Source organism: Brachypodium distachyon, chromosome 4 (assembly GCF_000005505.3).
Source record: "Brachypodium distachyon strain Bd21 chromosome 4, Brachypodium_distachyon_v3.0, whole genome shotgun sequence".
NCBI lineage: Eukaryota > Viridiplantae > Streptophyta > Magnoliopsida > Poales > Poaceae > Brachypodium > Brachypodium distachyon.
The window spans coordinates 14,049,160-14,072,926 of record NC_016134.3 but is presented as its reverse complement, the minus strand read 5'-3'; the positions used below and the strand labels follow the sequence as shown (position 1 = coordinate 14,072,926).

At 47.1% G+C, this 23,767-nt stretch overlaps 3 protein-coding genes across 3 annotated transcripts; 1 reads left to right on the top strand and 2 right to left on the bottom strand.

Annotated features, from left to right (window-relative positions):
• Positions 1-4,907: 4,907 nt before the first annotated feature.
• On the bottom strand, positions 4,908-6,551 carry LOC100833932 (patatin-like protein 1). The gene is made up of 2 exons (XM_003577306.4): positions 6,285-6,551; positions 4,908-6,173 (listed from the first exon to the last, which is right to left on the bottom strand). Exons 1-2 carry the CDS (start codon positions 6,423-6,425, stop codon positions 5,103-5,105), a joined length of 1,212 nt encoding a protein of 403 aa, XP_003577354.1. The 5' UTR covers positions 6,426-6,551; the 3' UTR covers positions 4,908-5,102.
• A 6,736-nt stretch (positions 6,552-13,287) lies between these two features.
• Positions 13,288-15,011, bottom strand: LOC100833433 (patatin-like protein 1). Its single transcript, XM_003577305.4, has 2 exons — positions 14,780-15,011; positions 13,288-14,648 (listed from the first exon to the last, which is right to left on the bottom strand). The coding sequence occupies exons 1-2, from the start codon at positions 14,876-14,878 to the stop codon at positions 13,554-13,556; spliced, it is 1,194 nt and encodes a 397-aa protein (XP_003577353.1). The 5' UTR covers positions 14,879-15,011; the 3' UTR covers positions 13,288-13,553.
• A 5,200-nt stretch (positions 15,012-20,211) lies between these two features.
• Positions 20,212-22,906, top strand: LOC100833119 (60S ribosomal protein L5-1). The gene is made up of 9 exons (XM_003577303.4): positions 20,212-20,342; positions 20,760-20,829; positions 20,921-21,012; positions 21,133-21,259; positions 21,359-21,438; positions 21,524-21,640; positions 22,019-22,153; positions 22,347-22,516; positions 22,596-22,906. The coding sequence occupies exons 1-9, from the start codon at positions 20,340-20,342 to the stop codon at positions 22,708-22,710; spliced, it is 909 nt and encodes a 302-aa protein (XP_003577351.1). The 5' UTR covers positions 20,212-20,339; the 3' UTR covers positions 22,711-22,906.
• The last annotated feature ends 861 nt before the right edge of the window (positions 22,907-23,767 follow it).

Here is a 23,767-nt window from a genome sequence, read left to right as displayed (position 1 = left end):
ATCTCATCACATACTTGTTAACACCAATCCGTCGAGCAGTACAGCACCAACCCAAAGCAAAGAAATTGGTAAACTCAATCTCAATGTCACGACTAGAAGCAACACCCTCAATCACAGAGATAACTACACTGCTATTACGATCTTTCACTTGCTTAGCAGAGGAAGAATCAGGCATATAAAAGAACCCTTGCCCCTTAGATTGAAAAGCACACATCGGTGCAACGCATTCCCAAGGAAGAAAAACATTGCAAGAAGCCAGCACATGACCAGATTTACCACAGCGCTCACAGATCAAAGAAGGGCAGCGAGCCGAAACATGCGACGAAGAACGACAGTGAAGACAAGGATCGATGTTACCGGGAGTAGCAGCATGGGTTTCTTCCTGGCGACCACCCTGCTGACGCCCACCCTGCACACCTTGCGCATGTGCTGCCACCGCCCAGCGATCCTGCATTCCCGCCTCACGGCCGCCCTGCGCCGCCGCCACATCCCAACGGCTATCATGTGATGAACCGCTGATGTTGGAAGAGGACTGGCCTCCCTCAGGAGAATCCCGTTGCCAGACGTTTGGCCGGCCGCGACCATGCCCAGCCCCTCTTCCCTAACACCCGGACCTGAAACCATCAAGACGCTGACCCCGGTTGAACTGCGCTCCCCGATCCCCCATCGGCGAAGAGGTCTGAGCCAGGGAAGAAGACAGCACCTGCACAAAAGAACACGAATCGCCGGCGACCTTCCCTGGCCACCAGCCGAAGAACTCTCCTCGCGAAGGGGGAGGTGAAACCCTAGATCCAGACCAGAAATGGGAAAAGTAGGTGTCCAGGACGGACTCACCGAGGACGGCATCCGAGATATGCTCCGTGCCCACTCGCTGTGGGGCCCGAGAGCTCGATCACGCTTCGCCATGATCAATGGTAGATGAAGCCTCCACACGTCCCGGAGGAATCCGAGGCGCCGCCCCCAACAGGCCAGGCGTAACCGAACGATGTGGAATCGCCCCAACCACCCGAATCTCCGGCTCGTTCGTAAGACCAGACTGCGGTCTCGAACCCGGCCCGATCAGACCACAGACCACATGGCACGGGAACGAGATCGATCGACCACCATAGTGGAACCTGTCAACAGAGATGGATAACCGGTCGGCAACGTGGCCAGTCACCTCACGAAGGATGAGATGCCTCTCAGCGGAAAGAAACTCGAGAGATCCGCCGTGGATCAGCGGCCGCGAAGTGAAGATGGTGGTGGAGTAGGTCACCGACCAACGCGAAGCGTAGGCCCGCTTAGTTATGACTTCTTGATGATGAGCGCCATGTCAGAGGTAAAAACGCACTAATATTTCTAGGAAACGGGTCTGGCGGCGGGGTTTACCCAGCCGTTTATACATCCCTAACGAAGCTCGAAGCAACTGTGTGCCTACGCAACAAATGCTAAGTTCGACCCAAAAAAATGTTAAAAAATGTTCGATTGACCGTACGGGCAACTAATTTTAGTTCGAATTGTTCCCATCCATGCATGTCATAGATGTCGTGATCGATACAGCAGTCCTACGTGCCAACTGTCCAAAGCTAAAATGCGTGTGTACTGTACTATATACGTTTGAAGAAAGTTACAGGGCCGCCGGGAGCTGGTACGTGGACACCTTTTACACGAGTATACGCGTCACACAGGATGGTCCGTCAGTCTCACGTACGACCAGCTAGCTAGCCTGCTCACCAACCAACCGATGTACGCCCGTACGTACAAATTTAATGATCGTTCCGTTGATTTGATCCGTCACGTGTACGTTCAATCCTTTTTGCCTTTCCTTTCGTACATGTGTGTCTGTGTTGTGTGGGACTATATATGGGTCGTATAAGATGCTCTGGCGAATTAAAGGAGAACCCGCGTGGTTTAACATGTGTGGTTTATGATGGCCAACTTGGGTAATCATCACTAATTTGAATATGCTATCGGTTCACTAATAAAAAACAATTGGGTGCGCTAATCGCTAGCCTTTTCCTTCTCTTCATTTGCCCACCGGTGATGTTTATTTGAAAGATCTACGAGTACCATGCATGACTCAAATGATTACGTACGGTGGCTAGTACTGATGATGGATGACATGGCAGGGTATAGATAATTTTAATTTTATCGTGGGGTCGTGTTATTTGCTGCATGGCGCCGTAGATATATATGTCGTGATCGATGCGTACGTGTCAGTGTCCAAGCCAAAAATGTGTGCAACGTTTTGAAGAAAGGGGCAGACACGTACGCTGGACCGGACCTAGCTGGGAAAAAAGACAGTGGCCACCTTTTACACGAGTGCACATAGATAATTGCATGTGTCCATCCCTGTCGCTCGTGTCAGTCTCACGCTAATTGCCAGCCACCAACCATGCACGATCGACGGACGCCCGATGGATTCTTTTTGGTTTTGCGATCGAAAACATAAACTCGACAATTTCGAGCACCGATTAGCTTTATCTGTTGCTCGTGATTTTTTTTAGATGAAAAAAGGGGGCTCGCCCAGTTCCATTTATTATCTCATGACAAATGAAACAAAGTTCTGTCATCAGCGCTTTGTAGTGCAGCGGAATGGCCAAAAGACACCAAAATGACAAGCTACGGTCTAGGGACACCCTGTTACAGCACTTGGGAAAGTTTTTCTGGAATGGATATTGTGCTTCTCGTCTACTCAAAAGCGTTAAGTCATGTCGTCGGAACAAACTTCAGAAGATCTTCAGTTATCAGCAACTGCTGAAGCATCTGTCAGAGAAAGAGCCTGAAGCACTCGCAGGTACATAAGGTGAGCATGGAACCATGGAGACAACCTTTCTCCTTTGCATCGCCGTTGCAATTTTGGAGTTTTCATCGACTTGCCCTCCTGGTGAAGCAGTATATGCTCCAATACTTGACGATTTATGCTTGAACATAGCACCTTTCAGGACCGAAGGATGTCGAAGGAGCAGTCGCCAGAGTACCTGCATCCCAGAGCATGATACAGAGCGAAAGAACACATTGTTATGGAATTTGCAAGAGATCCAAAGTGAAGTTGCAGTTAACATATTCACAACTTCATTAGTTTTGTGCAATTGGTTAACATATGCACAATATATCTTGAGAAAAGTCGTAACCCTAGTGAGTATGTGCAATTTCCACAAAGATTGGATGAAAACAGAGATAATTATACCCTAAAATTTATCACACCTCATAGAGCCAGGAGAAAGTCCTATGCCAATCTTCAGGATTGGGTTACAATTTTCGTTGAGTTTTCTTTGGTAACATTTTGTTGCCTTCTGTACATATTTACCGATTTATTTAATAAATTGCAGTAGATCGTTGATCTACTGTTTTCCCTAAAAGAAAAATTATCACACCATATATAGAGATCTGGTGTTGTACACTCCACTGTCGTGAAGCTGCACACCAGTTGCCTGTTATTATTTTTTCTTGCGACGAGTTGCCAGTTATTTCTCGGCATGAAAAGAAGACAAGGTATGCAAGTTGGCGTGGCCGTCGTCGGAGGAAATCTTCAATGGTGCTAACATCATGCTGATGTCAGCGGTCTGATATGGAGTCATACCAGTGGAAAACTTTCCCCGTTTCTGCTTTAGGGCATTTTCTAGGACCAAAACGAATCATCAACGCGTCATCCGTGGTCTTCCACGGCCGGGGCAGGCGGTTAGCTTCTCTACTACTACTGTACTATACTCTGTATTATCTTTTGGATCGATCTTTAACTCATTGACCCATGCGCACGAGGCCGGCCGGGGATTCGATGGAGTCCTGCTCGGGATTCCGGGAGGCGTCTGTGATGTGAATGCTGCAGGTCGGATCGTGCGTAAGATGAAGTCATAAATATATAGCAGGATCGTACCTTATGCCTCTCTTTTTTGCGCGGAAAACTCACGGCTACCATATATCCTACTGATGTTGTATTAGCTGCACCTGCATCATATGGATATTCGACACTGTGAATTTGGTGGAATTTTTTGCTGGTGATCTGACCAATGGATGCTTGATTAACGCGTCAACACAGCCTCGTTCTTCGATTCTTCTCCTTTTTTTTTAGAGGACGATTCTTCTTTTTTTTGAGGACATCTTCTCCTTTTCTTTTGCTTTTGCTTTCCCAACAAAACGATTGGAGACCGATGCTTCTTGTACATGGCCACAGACCAGAACAGGCCAACCCATGGTTTTTCAGCCCAATTCCTGTCTACGTGGGCTCAGACCAAACCAGGCCGCATCACCCCGGACCGCAATTAAACTGCAACCGCACCCAGGTCCAGACAGAGTGGAAGAAGAAGCGGTGGAGAAGTAAAACCGGCCAAGTGGACAAAGATACCGTTTTGGGTCGACGGAGGGCGAAAAGTGTCTGGTTTTGAAAGTTGGTGGGCAAAAAGTGTTCGGTTTTGAAAGTTGAAGGATGAAAAGGCAGATTTTTTTTAAGCAACGGCAACAACATTCCGACAAGTTGAGGAAGAAAGACGTACTTTTCTCTTTTGATTAGTGTAGATCTTGAATTTTGATCAATTTTCATGAATGACAAATAGGCAACCTTTTGATTCAATCGTTGAGATTTATGTAAGACTAATGTAGGTCCGATGGATAAAAACATCTTCACGGATGGTTAGGATTGTCGACTGATCAGAAATAAACACTCACTTATGTTAAAAGTTAATAAAAACTGATGGAGACAAAGGATGCTGTGCGGTACTATGTTAGTTACATTAAAATATCACGACAGCAATAACAACGTTTCACAAAAGAAGACTGTAGACTGTAGTAGCTCTAGTAGGAGTTGAGGTTAGCCTGCGGGGGGAGAGAGACGTGGGAGACATAACGATAGAGAGACAGAGGCGTGGGCCCCATAGCGTGGACCATAGAGGGTCTGCATGGAACAAGTTTAGGACTAGACAATGAGAGTCCAAAAATAAAGAGGTTGCATGCTGTAAAAAATACTTTATTCGTTACATAATTTTTATGAAAATATTACATGTATCTAGAATTTATTTTAGAAATAGATAAATCCACTTTTGAGCAAATTTAAGATAAGAATCATTGAACGGGAGCAGCAAGAATCTTCAAGGATCTTGTGGTTGTGGTGGTGTGCACACACCCTCCTAGGAATGAGTTTTTGGGTTGGCACGCCGCTTGCGCTCCTCGGCGAGCTTCGTGGCGAACCTTGCCAGCGCCTCCTCGTTGGTGCCCTTCCCCTCCACGGGTTCATGCACCCCGGTGTTGATGTTGACCCTGGCCACCTTACTCTTGAGCAGCTTCTCCCCGATCCCTATGAGCGCGTGCATGTTCTTATTCGTGGCGAGGTCCATCGATGAGGTGTCGCCCTTCAGGAAGTCGTGCTGGATCCGGAGGTAGTTCTCCTCCATGCGGAGCGCCTTGAAAAGCACGTTGACGTGAATGTCCACCATGTCGGCGCTGGCATGCGAAAAAATGTCGATCAGCGGCGTGAACCCGCCTTTGTAGATCCACTGCCAGGCTCCCCACTTGGCGCACTTCGGTGCCGTGTACTCCTCCTCCGGCCTGGTGTATCCCGTCCCGAGAGAGATGACGAGGAAGTCATTGTCCTCGGCGTGGTTCCTGGGTGAGGATTCTAGCTTCCCGCCAGGCACCTCCTTGGGGATCATCATCGACGTGATGGCCGCCATGGTTGGGTTGTTGGCAGCGACCCCGCCGTCGATGAGGTTGTACTTCCACTCCTCGACCTCGAATAAGTACGCCGGGAAGTAGATCGGTGCCGCCGAGGTGCTGATGCAGATGTCTGAGAGGTACGCGTTCTTGAGGGGATCCACCTTGGCCTCGTCGGTGGAGAAGATGACGGGCTGCAGGTGCTTGACGTCGAAGGTGGGCACGAGGATGTTGGTGATCGTATCCTTGATTTTGACCTTGCCGGTGACGTCCTTGATCTTCTCGTGGAGGACTTTCCCGTCGTACTTCGGGCCCATGACGGCACCGACCATGTTCGCCGCCTTGTTCAGGAACCCGAGCTTCTTCTGCGGGAAGATCTTGGGCCCGTGTTCAAGGTAGAATTCGTTGAGCTCGCTGGCTGCCTTGACCGGCAGCTTGTTGTCCCCTGGGGATGGGGTCGCCAGCATGCAGGTCAACAACGCCCCCGTGCTAGTCCCGGCGATCACGTCGAAGTAGTCCGCGATCCGCGCTTTCGGCCCGTCTATCGCCTGCGAATTTGTCAACAAATTAATCAACCCAGATTCCTGACTATAATTACAGGAGGAGGAGGAGGAAGAAGACCGAGATCGACGGAGAACTTGGTGTGTGTATATACGTACTTGGAGCTTGGTCTCGAGGCAGGCGAGGATGGTGGAGGGGATGAGGCCGCGGATGCCACCGCCGTCGATGCTCAGCACGGTGATTAGCTTCTTCGATGGCGCCGTTGCCTGGTCGGAGTTGCCGCCGTCCATATTGCTCATCTCTCTGGTCAAGGGCTCCAGACTCCAGTACTCCACAGTCCACACCACCCGTACTCCACAGCCGCGCGCGCTAAGCTTACTAAGCTGGTGGACTCTGATTTGGATCGAGACTTGCCGGGTGTTTGCTGATATATAGAGAGGCTGCTATACTGGCACTACTGCAGAAGTAGAAACTCATCAGGGCGGTTGGTGGCGCGGCAGATTCCAAGCACGTTTTTTTCAAATCCATGCAAATAACTATTTTGTCCCCGCTGGAGCCTGCGAGATGCAGTCGCGCGGCAGATTCCAGACGGAGGAAGCGCTGCGGGTAAGCAGAACGACAAAAGAACCCATCCTAGCAAGCGCGTACGAGCAGTTTCGGGAAGAGGTAACAACTGCTTCCTCCATCCCATATCATATCATATCATATCGTGATTCAAGTTTCGGGAAGAGGTAAACTTTTTATATTAAAAAAAAGTTTAGATACATGTAATATATTGTCACTTAATATGAGACGGAGCGAGTACTTAAGAGGCGCAAACATTTTAGTCAAACTATTTGCGTAATACTAGGATAGACTAGTCCTAAAACTTGAGATGATGTGTAAAGTAGTACTCCCTCCGATCCATCATAAAAAGTGTGGCCACACTTAGTACAATTTTTTTTTACTCAGTATAAAACTACCGATATTTTTTATGTATCAAAAGGAGTACAATTTAGTCTGGATTGGACACACGGTAGTTATGTGGAGTTCGTCGGGTTGTGGGAATTTCACAAAAAAAAAATACTTTGGGTGTAACAATTTACACGTAGGTTCCTGGTAACACAGTGACGAGTAACTGACAAGAAAAAAATTATTCAATTACCTCTTCAACTTTCCCCCAACCTGTTCGTACCCCAGAGCCGAGTTCTTCGCGCCTCGATGACACCGCAGCCAAATCACCGAAATACGAACGGCGGCGGCGATTTCACGAGGATGCCATCTGAGCTGCGCCTCTGTCAAAAAATTTCGTATGTCAGAAGGGGCACCACGTAAGCTAAAAGATGTGTGTGCACCGCGTAGGAATCTCTTTTCTTTTCTAGGGTTCATTCGGTTTAGAGAAAAATAAAGCATATGAAAAATAAATAATATAGGATTATGGCAGAGAGTCCTAAGGAATTGTCCATACAGCATGTGCCGACTCCGAAGTGACCACAAAGAGTGTTTGATGAACTATACGATGTGTCACATGCATCATTCATTTTGCATCATGAAATATGTGTCAAGCTTAAAATGAGTGCTTGTCTCCTTGTGAATAGCTGTTAGAGATATAATATGGTTGTGATTGATAAGATAGATTTTGTTTAAACATTGTCTTATTATAAGCTGTTAGAGATATAATATGGTTGGGATTGATAAGATAGACTATGTTTAAACATTGTCTTATTATATCTCTAACGCGAGGAATATGGGAAGGCGGGCCATCCGTTCAAAAAAAAATGAGAAGGCGGGCCAGTAAATCGGCCCTTTGCGTTTTGTGATCAATGACCGCGTCAGGGTTGGTGGCTGGGCCGCGTGGTAGGCCACGGTGAGGTTCATTTCATTACTGGTGCACTAACAACGACAGCGAAGGAAAGCTATTGCACGACAGTTGAACAACACAAATACTTTGTCATGACGGGACGATTGTTACCAGCCATGTGGATGCTGGCGTGGTTAAGCTTATAGTTAAAGATACTAGCTCTGACTCGCTAGTATTATCGAGTACAAAATTCGCATGGATAACTCCAAGCTCTACCGATGCTAATTAAATTATTAGCGTGTTTTGACGTATATGTGCTACTAGTTGCAAACATTTGTTATCCTATAGCTAGCGACGATCTATCAATCAACGGACCAACAAGCTGTCTCAGTAGGGTGACGCAGTGGCTTTTGTTAGCGGGTAATACGCTAGCGTGATCCTAAAGTACGTTAGCTTATACTAGTCCTGTATTGTAGGGACGCCGGCTAATTAACTTGCATGCAGCTTTGCAGAATCAAAAAAGGAATCAATGCATGCATGAGGCAGCTAACGCATGGGCAATCATGTATTCATGTCGTCGTGGATAATTGTGGTTGTGGATACCGCCAGCTCCGGTGCGCTGCGAGCGAGCGTCGGTGTGAGAGATCTTTAAGTTTTTGCTTCGTCTCTTTGAACAAATCAATGGGTTGAAGATTAATTTTCATAAAAGTGAATTTTTGTTTTGTTTTGATGATGCCGTTGAAAAGAGCTCTGATTTAGCACAGATCTTTACCTGTAAGGTGAGATCTCAGTGCCTATGGGCTATGGAGTACTTAGGCTACTTATGGGTACCTGTTCATACTAGGAAGAATGGAAGGCCACGGAAGATAAAGTAGAACATAAACTTAGCCGCTGGAAAGATAGGTTTTTATCGTTAGGAGGTAGATTTGTAATACTTAACTCTAATTTAAGTTACGGTTTTGCTATTTCTTAACCGACTGAGAAATAACTTGTTGTTGTTCTCGACAACAATTAGAGTAAGGGGTGCCAATGTTCGATGGCTCAAGCACGGGAATAAAGGTAGGGCGTGTACGCCGGTCTTATAGCGAAGGTCGCCGTACACTTGGACAAGTTGACACGTCGATGTTTTTTGAATAAGTTCGGTCGACCCTGCGGATGCGACTTAATCCTATGTTAGGAAAGACTTCGAGGGGGGTGTTAGCCTAGGGCTTGGGCCGAGCGGATCTTTCCGAGACACATTTCGGCGAGAGGTTCATCGGGGCCCCCTCGTACTTGGACCGAACGCGTCTTTCCAAGTATCGAGGTTAAGCTACCCTCGGAACTCTAACCCAACCCTTTCTCCTTCGAGTCCGGACCGAACGCGTCTTCCCGGATCTCGAAACTAGAGCTCTTTGCAAGAGGCTCTAGCCCTCTCCCCTTGAGTTTATTCAAGAGAGAGTGAATGATACATGCCCCCATGCGGGGTATTTATAGCCTAGGGGTTCATGACAAATGACCATGGCTACCCTTAAGGGAGAGAGAAAAGTGGGGGCAAAATGGTAAAAGTAGCTCCTTTGCTCCGTAACTTTTGTGTGCACCATGTGAGAAAAGTAGAGCTTGGTCCATGGTCCACCATGGACTAAGGCCCCCCTCCTCTCACCTTTCTTGCCCCCCACTCTAACTCATTTAACCATTTGACTATGCCATGAGAGGCTTGACTCATTGACTAGTCTTCCTCTGCCACGTAGGATCGACCGCGCCACGTAGGTGTCTTTGACTCGTGCTTGCGGAATGTTAACTTGGTCGTCGCCACGTAGGATTTACGGCCCAGCCCATGTAAGGGTTTTATTTTACTGCAATTTTCCCATGTTTTTGGGCTTTTCTGCAAATTTTTTGGACCCCGCCGGCCTCATGGGTCAGCCGGTCCGGCCTGGTGCGCGCGCGTGCGCGGGCTGGGCCGCCAGCTGGGCCGCCTCAGGAAGGCTCCCTTCAGTTTTTCCTTTTTTTTTACCGGGCGATTTTTGGGCCACAGTTGGGCTGAAGCCCAACTGGGCCGGATACCGGTTCGCTTCATTAAGGGACGGATCCGACGGCCGAGGGTGAGAGACAGCCATAGATCGGACGGTCCGGGCTCGTCTTCTTCCCTCGTACGGGAGGGGACCGAGCGTCTCCTTTCTTTGAGCTTTTGCAGGCTGTGCTCGTCACCGGGGTGACGCCGGCGCGGCAAGGACGCAGGGCCCGCGAGCGGGACGGCTCTCTTTGGCCTGTTATTTGCCTACCCATGGAACCTGGAAAATGAAAATGGTTTATGGCAGCAATTGCTTAGGGTTAAATATTTGAGGAAGTGTACTCTTGGTCAGGGTGGAAAGAAAACTGGCCACTACCACTTCTCGAACGGGCTGATGCAGGTTAGAGCGATCTATGATATCTTTACACTTATAAAGATTTGAGTTGGTGGTCGCGAGTTCACTCCAACAATACTATTCCTTAATGGTTATAGACTTATCTAATTGCCACTTATTCATACGTATCATGATCTTTTGACTATTCTTGATTGGTTTTAATGACTTTCAAGATAATTGTTATTCAAAAACAACATTGTTCCACAGTGCAGCACTTGCTCTTTTTCATGCGGCTGCTAAATTCCACCTCGGCGACGGTTCAAGATGTTCTTTTTGGATTGACCCATGACTTTTTGACCAGCCTCTTGCTGCTCGCTTCCCAGCTCTTTTCCATCATTCTAGGGCTCGAGACTCTTGTGTCAAAGTTGCACTCCATAATCATGCTGGATCCGAAACATCAAGCATCAGCCCACTCATGAAGTCTTGGTGCAATTCATTGCTCCGTGGAACAATGTTCAAAATGTTTCTCTATCCAACGAGCCGGATTCAATTTCTTGAAAGCTTGAGCCATCAGGATCTTACTCAGCTGCATCTGCATATTATATCCAATTCCTTGGACGACATGGAGGATGCCCTTATTTGGAAAATTCAAATCCCAGCTAAAGTGAAGTTTTTCTCTTGGACAGTTGCTCTTCAAAGATGCCTCACTGCAGATCCCCTCATTTTAAGAGGTATCAATGCTAATCCTATATGTCAGATGTGCCGAACCTCGCGGAGACTGCTTCCCACATGTTTGCTACTTGCTCCTTCGCCGCTCAGTTCTGGACGCTGCTCCTACGGAAAGTCAATGTCTAACTCCATGCCTCATCAGTCTTTTCTTCTCCTTTCTGAGTGGTGGTTTGATGAAGCTCAACGTTGCACCTCCAATTTGCACCGAGACCGTCTCGGTGTCACGATCATGCTGGGATGGTGGCATATTTGGCTCGAGCGAAACCAGAGGGTGTTTCAATCACATCATTCTTCCGTTGCCAAGCTATGTGATCTTGCCTTCGACGAGCTCCTGACCTGGAAGCTTGCTGGTTGCAAGGCGGTTGCCTCCTTTAGATGATTGAGAGTTGTTGGTTTCACAAGGTTCGGCCTCCCGAAGCTCTTTCCTAGGCTGTTTTATGTTTTCTGCTTTTGTTCTCCTTCTTGGAGTTGTAAATAACTCTTTTGTTCTAAATCAATGAAATGCAGCGCTGCTGCCGTTTCGTAAAAAAATATATTTTGAGATAATTATTATTTATCAGAAATTTTAAAAATATGAGCCACAGCCACAGATCCTTAATCTCGTAGCAAAGCACGGACATTTAGCTAGTGGGATGCAGCTTTTAGTAGCTGGTTTTACTCAAAAAAAAAGGATCCAAAAAATTGCTATATAGCATCGATCTTAAACCACATGTGTCTTTGTATGAGAAAATATACGCTATATTTATAGTAGTGTAAATTGATAATGACAACTGCCAAGCTCTTCCAACAAATCAAAAATATCATTGGAGACATAAAAAACACAATTGATTGCTCAGTTATGACTTATTTCATATGCCATTGTATTAGTTAACCTATTCTACATGTTGTACTAATTGATAAAAGAAGTACTACCTTAATCAAACACTAACTTACAATTTTAGTCGACAAAAGAAGTATTAATTAATTAGTACCCGACCATATTTGAGAATCAATCTTTAGATTTGAGGGCTCAATTTTCTAAAAACTAAAGAAATAATTGAATGCTTGATTAGATAAAAAAAATAATACATACGTTCATCTGGTCAGAAATAAATACATATAAGACTTGTTGTACATACGGTTATACAAGAAAAAAAAATCAGATTTTCTGAGTGACTCGAAAATTGAATGATGAGTGGTTATCTAATCATCTAAAGAATTAAAGAAACGAGTTACCTGCGTGCTGCCTGCGCCGTCGTCCGGTGACTCGACGAGACAACGAACAAGATTTAAGAATACTAGCCGCCTGACGCATGGGAAGCTGCAGCTTTGCAGATGGCGGTAAGGAACGCAGGAATATGGTAGGCGAGGGGCGACGAAAGCACAAGTTGCATCCGCCTAGGCTGCCGAGCGGGGCACGCAGCCAACACAACTTATTATGCTCCTTCTTTCTTGGGCCCTTTCCTCGTTACATGTTGGCATTAGCACCTCATCTACATCCTGCGTCATTAGCACCAAATCTATATCTCTACGTAATGAAAATCCCTAGGGCCGGCCAGCTCAATTACTCCCCGTCCTGGCAGGTATTGCCGAGATTTCAGTTCAAATTTCCTCCAATCGTCTCCACTCCGTGCAGGGATTTCTCTAAGGCTGGGCATTTTAACCGAAAACCGAAATGACAAGTACCAAAACCGATATTTTCGGTGCTGACCTCGGTTCTGGAATTAAAAAACCAAATTTAAATCGGGCAGTTCTGTTTTCGCCCTCGGTTACCTGAATTAACCGAATTAACCGAAAGAAGGAAAAATGGGCTAACACCCGACGTCCCGGCTAACCCAGCACAATAAACCAGCTGGGCCCAAAGGCCAGCCCATAAACGAAAATCTCCTGACTCCTGATCCCACGAACCGTTCACTCTCCCCCATGATCTCGAGACTCTCTTTCCTGCCTATTCTTTGATTTCAAGAATTGACATCATCATGCTGCTATCAGCATGTAGTTTCTGCCAGCGACTCCATACAGCACAGCGTCGGTACTGACCACGTGGGTTGTGCAATTAATCGGACAGATCTGACTGCCCTGTGCCCCTGTCAGAGCTCGAAGCACGCCCATGGCCTAGTGGTCAAAGACTCGCTAAGGACGAAGACTCAAAGTCAATGAGCGGGACGAAGACTCAAAGTCTGGGGGCTTGCGCTTGGGAGCGTCAGATGTGTGATGGGCATCCACAGCTAGTGTGTGTATTTTTTGCACAGTCACTGATCAGCCCCTTATTTTTCTTGTTTCTTTGGAGGCTTGCTCCGGTAAAATACTTTGCAGGAGTATCTCGTATGCAGTAGAGATGACAGCTTGCCATTTTGTAATGAGCTCACCCCAGGTCTTCTCTATTGACTAATATATATACATACATCTTGAATTTTGATCAATTTTCATGAATGGCAAGGAGTACAGGACCTCAGTTATTTTAAGTTAATAAAGAAATGCTGGAGACTAATTAAGGTGTTGTGCAGGCCCCTGTGCTAGTTACATTAAAAATATCACCGCAGCAGTCCTACGATGCATGCATCTTCAGGACATACGTTTCATACTTGGAGTTGGACAAATCACTCTGTTTAGCAGCTCTAGTAGGAGTTGACGTTGACCTGACGCAGCTTGCGCTCCTCGGCGAGCGTCGTGGCGAACCTTGCCAGCGCCTCCTCGTTGGTGCCCTTCCCCTCCACGGTTTCATGCACCCCGGTGTTGATGTTGACCCTGGCCACCTTACTCTTGAGCAGCTTCTCCCCGATCCCTATGAGCGCGTGCATGTTCTTATTCGTGGCGAGGTCCATCGACGAGGTGTCGCCCTTCAGGGAGTCGTACTGGATCCGGAGGTAGTTCTCCTCCATGCGGAGCGCCTTGAAGAGCACGTTGACGTGGATGTCCACCATGTCGGCGCTGGCATGCGAAAAAATGTCGATCATTGGTGTGAACCCGCCGTTGTAGATCCACTGCCGGGCTCCCCACTTGGCGCACTTCGGTGCCGTGTACTCCTCCTCCGGCCTGGTGTATCCCGTCCCGAGAGAGATGATGAGGAAGTTGTTGTCCTCGGCGTGGTTCCTGGGTGAGAAGTCTAGGTTCCCGACAGACACCTGCCTGGTGATGATCGTCGTCATGGCCACCATGGTTGGGTTGTTGGCGGCGACCCCGCCGTCGATGAGGTTGTACTCTCTCTCCTTGTCCGTGACCTCCGTGTTTGGGCCTTTGTGGTAGGTTTTGAATAAGTGCGCCGGGAAGTAGATCGGCGCCGCCGTGGTGCTGATGCAGATGTCTGAGAGGTACGCATTCTTGAGGGGGTCCTCCTTGGCCTCGTAGGTGGAGAAGATGACGGGCTGCAGGTTCTTGACGTCGAAGGTGGGCACGATGATGTTGGTGACCGTATCCTTGATTTTGGTCTTCCGGGTGAGCTCCTTGATCTTGTCGTGGAGGGCTTTCCCGTCGTATTTCGGGCCCGTCACGACGCCGAAAAGGTTTGCCGCCGGGTTCAGGAACCCGAGCTTCTTCCGCGGGAAGATCTTGGGACCGTTCTCCAGGTAGAAGTCTTTGAGCTCGCTGGCGGCCTTGACCGGCCGCTTGTCGTCTCCTGGCGCCGCCAGCATGGAGGTCAGCAGCGCCCCCGTACTCGTCCCCGCGATCACGTCGAAGTAGTCCGCGATCCGCGCGCCCGGCCCGTCTATGTTCTGCGAATTTATCAACAAATTAATCAACCCAGATTCTTCCTGATTATAATTACAGGAGCCGAAGGAGAAGGAGGAAGAAGACCGAGGGATTCGATGGAGAACTTGGTGTGTGTGTGTGTGTGTAGACGTACTTGGAGCTTGGACTCGAGGCAGGCGAGGATGGTGGAGGGGATGAGGCCGCGGATGCCGCCGCCGTCGATGCTCAGCACGGTGATCAGCCGGCCCTTCATTGCTTTCTCTGCTCCAGTACTACTCCACACCACCCGTACGTGCTCTGCTCTAACCGCTGGCTTTGATTTGGATCGAGACTTGCCGGGTCTTGCTGATATATAGAGTAGAGGCTGCTTTACTGGCACTACTGCAGAAGTAGAACCCCATCGATGCCGGCTAGTGGCGATTCCATGCACGTGTTTCTCAAATCCATGCAAATTACTATTTTCAGAGGATGCGCAGCAGATTCCAGAGGGACTGAGGGAGGAAGCGCTGCGGGTAAGCAAAATGACGAAAGAAACCATCCTAGCAAGCGCGTGCGAGGCAGTTGGAATCACCTGTTTTTTAAGTGCAAGCAGGTGAAAAAGGTGGCGTGCCTTGAATCTGGAGGAATTTGCCAAGAAAGGAGGCTAGTTTGGCTGTGGCTTTCTTATGGTGCTGGTGGTCGGAGGGGAACAAATCCAATCGTGGGGCAAGTGTGGCATCCGTTGAGGAATTTCGGTTTATTGTTAGGCATCATGCGGACAAATGAAATGCAGTTTTGACGAACGATAATGAAGCTGCTGTCCGGATGACCCCTTCCTGGAGCCTGCGGCCTGAAGATTTCGTTAAAATTAACTGTGATGGGGCTTATCATGTGCAGAGAGTGCCAGCGGGGGCTGGGGGTATATCGCCAGGGATTGCACCGGAGCTGTTCTGTTTGCTGCAGCAGGGCGCCTGCCTCACGTGTCTGAAGCCTTACAAGCTGAAACTGAAACAGTCATTCGCACTAGCTTTTATGCCAATCAGATAGGGACGGGAAGAATTATCATGGAGACAGACCGTCAAGTTCTGAAGCATGCTCTTTTCTCGTCAGATCATGATGTGGGTCTGTTGGGTGCGATGTTCAGGGAGACCAAGTTTATTCTTCGGATGGTTTTTATTGATTTTCGAGTTTGTCATGTTGCTCGGGTTTGTAACAAACCAGCACATGTGTTGGCTGCAGTGGGTTCATATCGTGTCTAAACTGAACATTTACTGTAGCTTGAGAACCTACCTCCAGATGTATCTCGACTAGCGGCCGGCGATCTTGCCGTGTCTGCAAGTTCATTGGAATGCATGCGTTTCTTTAAAAAAAAAAAGAGTTACTCCTTCCGTTTCATAGTTAGATACAACACGTTAGATTTTTAGGATTTGAAACCACGGGATTTTTTTTATGGATTTCATTGTACGGCAGATCCAAAAAAAAAATTCATGAGGGCCAACCTATAGCTGAGCAACGTCCGGGCCGGCCTTGGGGCAGCACGGCCCGCTCCGCTACTAATCAAGCTTACCTAGGCCCAGCGCCACAGGTCCACACATAAACGGAATGTGCCGATCCGTTACGACGGAAGGCCCCGACACGACCCACCAACCTGGACCGGGCCCATTTAGCCCCATACAAAATACATGGAAAATGTAAGAAAATTTGTAAATGGGTCGGGCAGGCCCTTTGGTGTTGGAGCTGAATCTCTCAACTCACACAAGAAAAGAAAAGCAAGATTTTTGGCCTCGAGCTGCCTCTCACAACCGAGCTTTTTTCTCTCATTCTATTCCTCTTTCTTGTTTTTAAATAAAGCTGATTACAATGCCTTAAATAGAGCCAATCTCAGGCCACTAATCCCTAAACTCACGCTACGTGCACCTAACCGAGATCTGCACCTCCTGAAATCACTCCAGGCCTCGCAAGCTGATTACGACTCGGCCAGCTCCTAACAACTAACTAATCACGACCTCTTCTTTCTCCTAGAATCACTCTAGGATCAACACGTCCAGCCAACACATGCAGCTAGCACTCGATATGGCCGGGCTTGTTCAGCTTCCCGTGACCGGCCGCATCGCACGGCACGACGGCAGCTCGCCTCCGTGTTGCATCGCACAACACCTCTTGGCATCTCACCTTCACGCTCATCTAGCTGAAACTTTGCCGGACTCGTACGCATCGCTCGCCGCTCGCCGGACGCCTGACTACATGCATAAACGAAAACTAAGCATGCAGATACACGAATCAAGATTATTGCTAACAATGGGATCTAGCCGTCCTAACATGTCATGCATTTTTATATGTGTTCCACTGCTCTGGATGCCCTCTCCTGTCACAGCCGCCAATCTGAATCGGGGCTCGGAGCAGCGCAACCTTTAGTCAATTGCAGCCCTTCACCGCGCGAGCGTCAGTCATCTTCGAACCTCCGCCACCCATCCGTCGATCGTCGCGTGACACGCCGCCATCCGCCAAGCAGGTAGAGGTAGGGTTCTACCACACACCACCATCTCCCATCGGCCAATTATGCGCACCACCATCCGCCGAGCATCCTGCGACAGAAGAGGCGACCGCCAGCCCGATTCCTCGATCACGCAGGACGCATCGGCAGTCGGCCCGATTCCTTGACCACGCAGAGGCAACCGTGCCATATTTTAACACCGTCTTGTGTGGCAGTCGTGCCCTAAAATACATCATCATCTAGGAAAACACAAACAGTTTTATTGTCCTAAAACTTCTTCAGGATGCTCTATTTTACTTCATTTATTAGGGATGCTCTAATAATTGTCTTTCCGTCCCCTTGACGACTGCGAAATATGATCCGGAGGTCTCATAAATCAAATTTGTCCAAATATAGATGTATATATACCAAAAAACGTCCAAATACATGTAATATTTCATCATTTAATATGCGACGATGGGAATAGAAGATTGTTGGAATAGTCTTGCCTACTGAAAATTAGTACACGCAATAGCTAGTGTTTATAGCCTTGGAGTTAGTCACGTACAAGTCAATTAGGCTATAAGTCCTAGTCGGGTGATGAGTTGGGTCTGGTAATCTGGTTGCATATATACACACACGTGCAGCAGGCTAGTCTTTGTAGCGTGGGATTTGGGAGATAGTAAGAAATAAAAAAAAGATTAGGCACATGTCCTTTGGCCCTAAATATTTGACTGTGTGTTTGCGTGTGCATCAGATTGATCTATCCATATATATATATGTACATATATATATATGTATATATATATTATTTATATAATAATAAAAGCAGGAAGGTTTCCTCCGTCGTCGTCCGTCGTGCATCAATTTCCGTGTATGTCCTGATGTTCCGTGTCACCTTACCCTCCATCGAATTTTTCTTTTTCTATTCCCACAACGCTGCCTTACCGGGCCGCCGTCGCCGACTCAACTGCCCGCGCAGCACCTCCCTGCGGTGATACGCGTCGGCGCCAGATTAGATTCCCGTGGAAGAGACGAGCAAAGGGGTCCAGAGCTTACCGGCGCTATCCACCGCCGCGCAGTTCCTCGTGCACTGCGCCACCGCGTGCTCCATGACCTTCTTCTGACGCCAGCCACGGCCAGCGAGCGGTGTGGACTTGGTGTCATGTCCGTGGCCGCGGCTGGTAGCATCGACCCAGATATCATTTTGATTGAATGTTCAATTATATTGTTATGTTTTGTATAAACATGAATTTTCGCTCACACATGTTTAAGAGGCCGTCGCAACGTACGGGCATTCTACTAGGCTTGTGATAAACTCAATAAAGATGAAGCCATATCGACACTGGATTTTGTGGAAATTTCGTGTTCTGACCATGCTAAATTAACATGTGAACACAGCTTCGTCCTTTGATTAATTCTTTATTCTTTTTATTATTTCCCTGACAAGTTTTTGCTGCTTGGAGATCGATGCTTATTGTTGTTGTATATACAAGGGAAAAAGTAGTGTGATCATCGACGAACCTAACCCCGCGACTGGCTTAACTTAAGCTTAGCTAGGTCGTCGCTAGGCGCTGGGTCAACATTTTCACTTTTTCAGTCCTGCAGTCTACCGCGCGTGCTATGTCGCCCGGCTCGCTTGTCATGTCCGTGTCCACGTGACTCCCTCCCTCCCTGTACATAACCACAAAATGATATAAACCCAAAAGCTTGTCTACTCCCAGGGAAACCAACATCATTGTTTGGTAAGCCGTCTCCTTCGTCTGTCATGCTGCTAGCAAAATTGGTCTTAGTCCCAAATGATGATCGATGGATGGATGGATGCGTCATATCCACGCCTACGAAGCGCGAAGCGACCGCAACTAATGCTAACAGGGCCGCCGTGTGTAGGAATTCCGGGCCTGGTGCGAAATATGAAATGGGGCTTTAATAATAAAAAATGTCACATAATCAAAATATATTATACTTAATTATATTACTTTAATACTCCCACTGATCCAAATTTGCTCAAATATGGATGTATCTCTATCCAAATAAACGTCTAAATACATATAATATTTTATCACTTAATATGGGATGGAGAAAGTATACGATATCTTCGTAATAGATTGAAAAATTCAAATTTTATGTTGAAATAATAAAGGTTCTATATGTAGAAGCAGACCAAGCAAATAAAGCTGACCTCCCAACGGCTGAAAAAAAAACTGACCTCCCCGCGGCCCCACCCTGGCCCCTGCTGCCTATCGATCCATCCGTGCACACAACGAGTTGCAGCCGAGCAGGCCTGTTTTTCCTTTGCCTTCACGGGCTTTTCTCTTTTCCGTTTAATGTTTTTTCTTTTGTGTTAATTAAGGATGGCTAAGCACTAATCAGGACCACTATTAAGCCTAGATTTGGGGCCCCCTATTTTTTGGAGGCCCTGAAAAGTTGCCCACCTCGCACCTGCCACTGTACGGGCCTGAATGTTAAGATCGACCATAAAACATGAAAAACGTTCGATCGACCGTACGGGCAACAATGTTTGATCGAATTTCGGTCCATAAAAGCAATTAATGGATCAAGATTCAAGAAGCTCCAATGCAATGTCTCCTCAATTACACTGGTGGCGTGGTCAAACACACATCGTTCACGCGAAGAGGCTTCTAATCCCTTTGTAATGGTTGTCATTATTTAAGAGAAGATGCTAATTGCTGTAAAAAAAATAGAAGATGCTAATGGCCTTTTAAAAATCCTGACGTTACATATCACCAGGACCCAACCAAACAAACTCTAGGCGGTACTCACGCAGGGAAAAAAGTCCAGAAAAAGGAAGATCGTGTTCAAGCTTAAAAAAAAGAAAAAGAAAAGAAAAAGATCGTTTTCAAGCTTCAAACGAAGCTCCTGGAGCGGGCCAAAGGCCCTAACAGGAAGCGTCGTCCCCTTCGTCTACAGAAAAATCCTATATGGGCCGAAACTGTTCCCGCGTTTAGAGCCCAAGTCTTCTAATTTTTTTTGAGAGAATTAGTCGAAGGTCCTGAATACCAGAAGCCATAACCAATTTCCCGGCCCAGGCCCATTCAGCCCACGGAGAAAAACCCTGCGCCAATCAGAGCCGTCCATCCGCAGCTCCTCATCCCATCCATCCACCCGAACCCCTCTAGGGTTTCTCCCATCCGAATAAAATGCCCCTCCCATTCCCCACTCCGTCGCCTCCCTGTCGCATCCCAAGAGCAGCAGCCGCCGCCGCCGCTGCTTCTGTTCTCCCCCGCCGCAGCCAGCGAAAATGGTAAGATTTCCCCTTACCCCGCCCGTCGATTCCACGCGTTCGTCGTCTGTTTGGTGCTGGATTCTTATGGCTCGAAATTTCGGTACGGTGATTGGTAAATCTGGGGAGTTCTCGTTCTGGTTTGGATGTATCCTGTAGGAGTAGTGCGGGGATTATGTTCGCCGGTTAGTACATCTAGGATCTTGTGGCTCTGCCTGGTTGCGTCCGCTAGGAGTAGCTTGAGTGGTAGAAGGAATCGCACCATGTTCTGCAAAATTTAGCGTTGTGCGTTTACAGTAATATGCTCGCTAAGTTTTCGGACGGCAAGTTATCAGATTACATTTTTCCTCCGGATGCTGCTGTAGAATATCAGAGGTCTTGTGTATATGTCTAGATTTCTGTCGTGTTCATATGTTTTTTGGATGTTTATTTATGTAGGTGTTCGTCAAGACCCAGAAGACCAGGGCGTACTCCAAGCGCTTCCAAGTCAAGTTCAAGCGGAGGAGACGTAAGTTTGATCGTTCCTGTCACTTGGTGATTTTGTACTTCCTGTCATGGGATGACAAGTGTTTTTCATGGCTGATTACATATGTTTGCAGAGGGAAAGACTGATTACAGGGCCAGGCTGAGGCTCACCAACCAAGACAAGAACAAGTACAACACACCCAAGTACCGCTTTGTCGTGCGATTCGTATCCTTTAGTCAGTAGATGTCATGTGGTGCACTGGTTACTTATCTCTGCTTATTGTTACTATTATTGCAATTTTGGATTAGAAGTGGCACATTGTATCTCTTAACTGTAGTACTTCAGACCAACAAAGATGTCACTGCCCAAATCGTGTACGCTACCATTGCTGGTGATATCGTGATGGCTGCTGCCTATTCCCATGAGCTGCCTCGGTATGGCCTGACAGTCGGTCTCACCAACTATGCTGCAGGTACGTATTGTCAACAGAACTTGTTTGCGGAAGATGTTCCTACTTCCTGCCTTGATTCATATGTGGTATTTAATTGGGCTGTCTGAATTCATTTTTTAGCATACTGCACTGGCCTCCTTTTGGCTCGTCGCATTCTCAAGTACCGTGAGTTGGATCAGGAATATGAGGGCAATGTTGAGGTATAATCCATTTCGAAATTTGAGGCTACCATTTTGTATGGTCCTTTTTCTGAACACATCTAATGATGGATATATGTGAGCTCAGGCAACTGGTGAGGACTACTCTGTTGAGCCATCTGATGAGAGGAGGCCTTTCCGTGCTCTACTTGATGTTGGCCTTATCAGGACCACTACTGGAAACCGTGTCTTCGGCGCCCTCAAGGTATGTGATGCGTTCATGTTATGATGCTTGCATACTTGTATGGTAATTTTGAATGGCTGCTTGAACGTAGACCTACACACCTGTGGTAGTTCAACTGGTGAGGACTACTCTGTTTTTGACTCGACAGTTCTGTCTAGATTACTTATCACCTTGAATATATTATAGATTTGAGGCTGTTATAAGTTATTTTGCACTTATTGCCTATGCCAAGTTTGTCTTGCGGCATTGAGTTTGCCCAGTTTTTGAAAATGGAACAATCGTTTATTTGTTATGTCTTGAGCTGTTTGTTTCCTCTTGAGTGAGGTATCTTCACAATTTATTTATGGACTATGTTTGGAGCATTTCTAAATAATGGTGTACTTATGTTTGCTTCTGCAGGGAGCTTTGGATGGTGGTCTGGACATTCCCCACAGTGACAAAAGGTTTGCTGGTTTCAAGAAGGATGAGAAGCAGCTTGATGCTGAGGTTCACCGCAAGTACATCTATGGAGGCCATGTAGCAGACTACATGAGAGTGAGTTAAAAGTTGAAACCATTTGTTATGATACTATGTCAGTTCATTGTTACCTGTTCATCTTGGCCTTTATTTTCAATTCCTTTGACAAAGATAACCTGGGCATATATCAAGCCTTGAGCTGTGTGCTTCTTGAGGTTGTTGAAAGAGGTTTGGCTGGCCGTTGTTTTGACTTATACAATTCTCGTTCCAGTCTCTCGCCGATGAGGAACCAGAGAAGTTCCAGAGCCACTTCAGTGAGTACATCAAGAAGGGTATTTCGGCTGATGACATGGAGGCGCTGTACAAGAAGGTTCATGCTGCCATTCGTGCTGATCCTAGCATGGCCAAATCAACCAAGGAACCACCAAAGACACACAAGAGGTATGGCTGGCTGCTGATTGTAGGCTCTGATAATATGGGCACCCTGATGTGATTGATTGAACTTGTTTCTTTGTTGCAGATACAATCTCAAGAAGCTGACCTACGACGAGAGGAAGGCCAGTCTGGTACAAAGGCTGAATGCCCTCAACGCCTCTGCAGGTGCTGATGTCGATGATGATGAGGATGACGAGTGAAGAGTGTAGTCTCTTAGTAGTTCTATCTTTATGCTTTGAGCCAAACTTGCTCCATGTCATTCACCCCTTGTTGAAGTTGGTCACTGTGCAAGATGAACCTGTTTCTTTCAGTTTTGAGGATCATGCTGGAGCTATAGATTATCTTAATTATATGACGATCTGCTGGTTTTATGATGTCTCTGAGTTTGTTGATCTAGTATCAGTTTCGATGGTTTTCCCTGATTCTGAAGTTTTGTCGTCCGTAGGTGTCTGGCTTAAGTTTTTCAATTATATATTGTGCTGGCATTGCTGTTTGAATCATTTTGTTTTTTTATTACGGGATCATTTGCGAGGCCTTCTCATCTCTGCATGGTCGTTATTTCTTTTACATCCTAATGCAAACCTTGCCTAGAGAATTTCGGAACTCTGAGAAAGAATCAAAACTGCTGAGTAAGAATTCTGATAATTCTGTTGATGGGGAAATACTCCCTCCGTTTCTAAATTCTTGTCGATGTATCTATTCCTAAAAAGTGTCTAGATACACGTAATATTTCGACAAGAATTTAGGAACCTAAGGAACTGAGGTAGTACTTTATTGGAGGGGTAACATGCCGCGGTAGATGCGGCCTTCTTGCCCGAAACGATGCTATGAACATAAATATAAAATTTGTTACAAGTGCAGAAATGGTTTTGCCATAGATTGGTCGCTGAACACATGGATGCTGGAGTGTTCAAAATCTAGACCGACTCGCTGCTCAGACGATGGGGCGACGGTGAAATAACAGCGATGGCTCAGAGCTTGCTCGTGGCGGCCGATCGGTATGAGCTCGAGAGGTTGAAGCTCATACGCGAGTACAAGCTGTGCAGGGAGGGACGTCCGCACGAGGAGCATGGCTGCCGTGGGCTCAAGGAGGCGTGTTTATCTTTCCTGAAATTTTCGAGCAAATTGAAGGCAGCCGTCGCAAGTGAAGGGTTCCATTCTCGAGGAGCGCAGTGTTACAAAATTAAACCGGTTTATTCTCAAGCACCGGTGCTTATTTTTATATTAGAGGTGTCTAATTAAGTATCTATCATATAG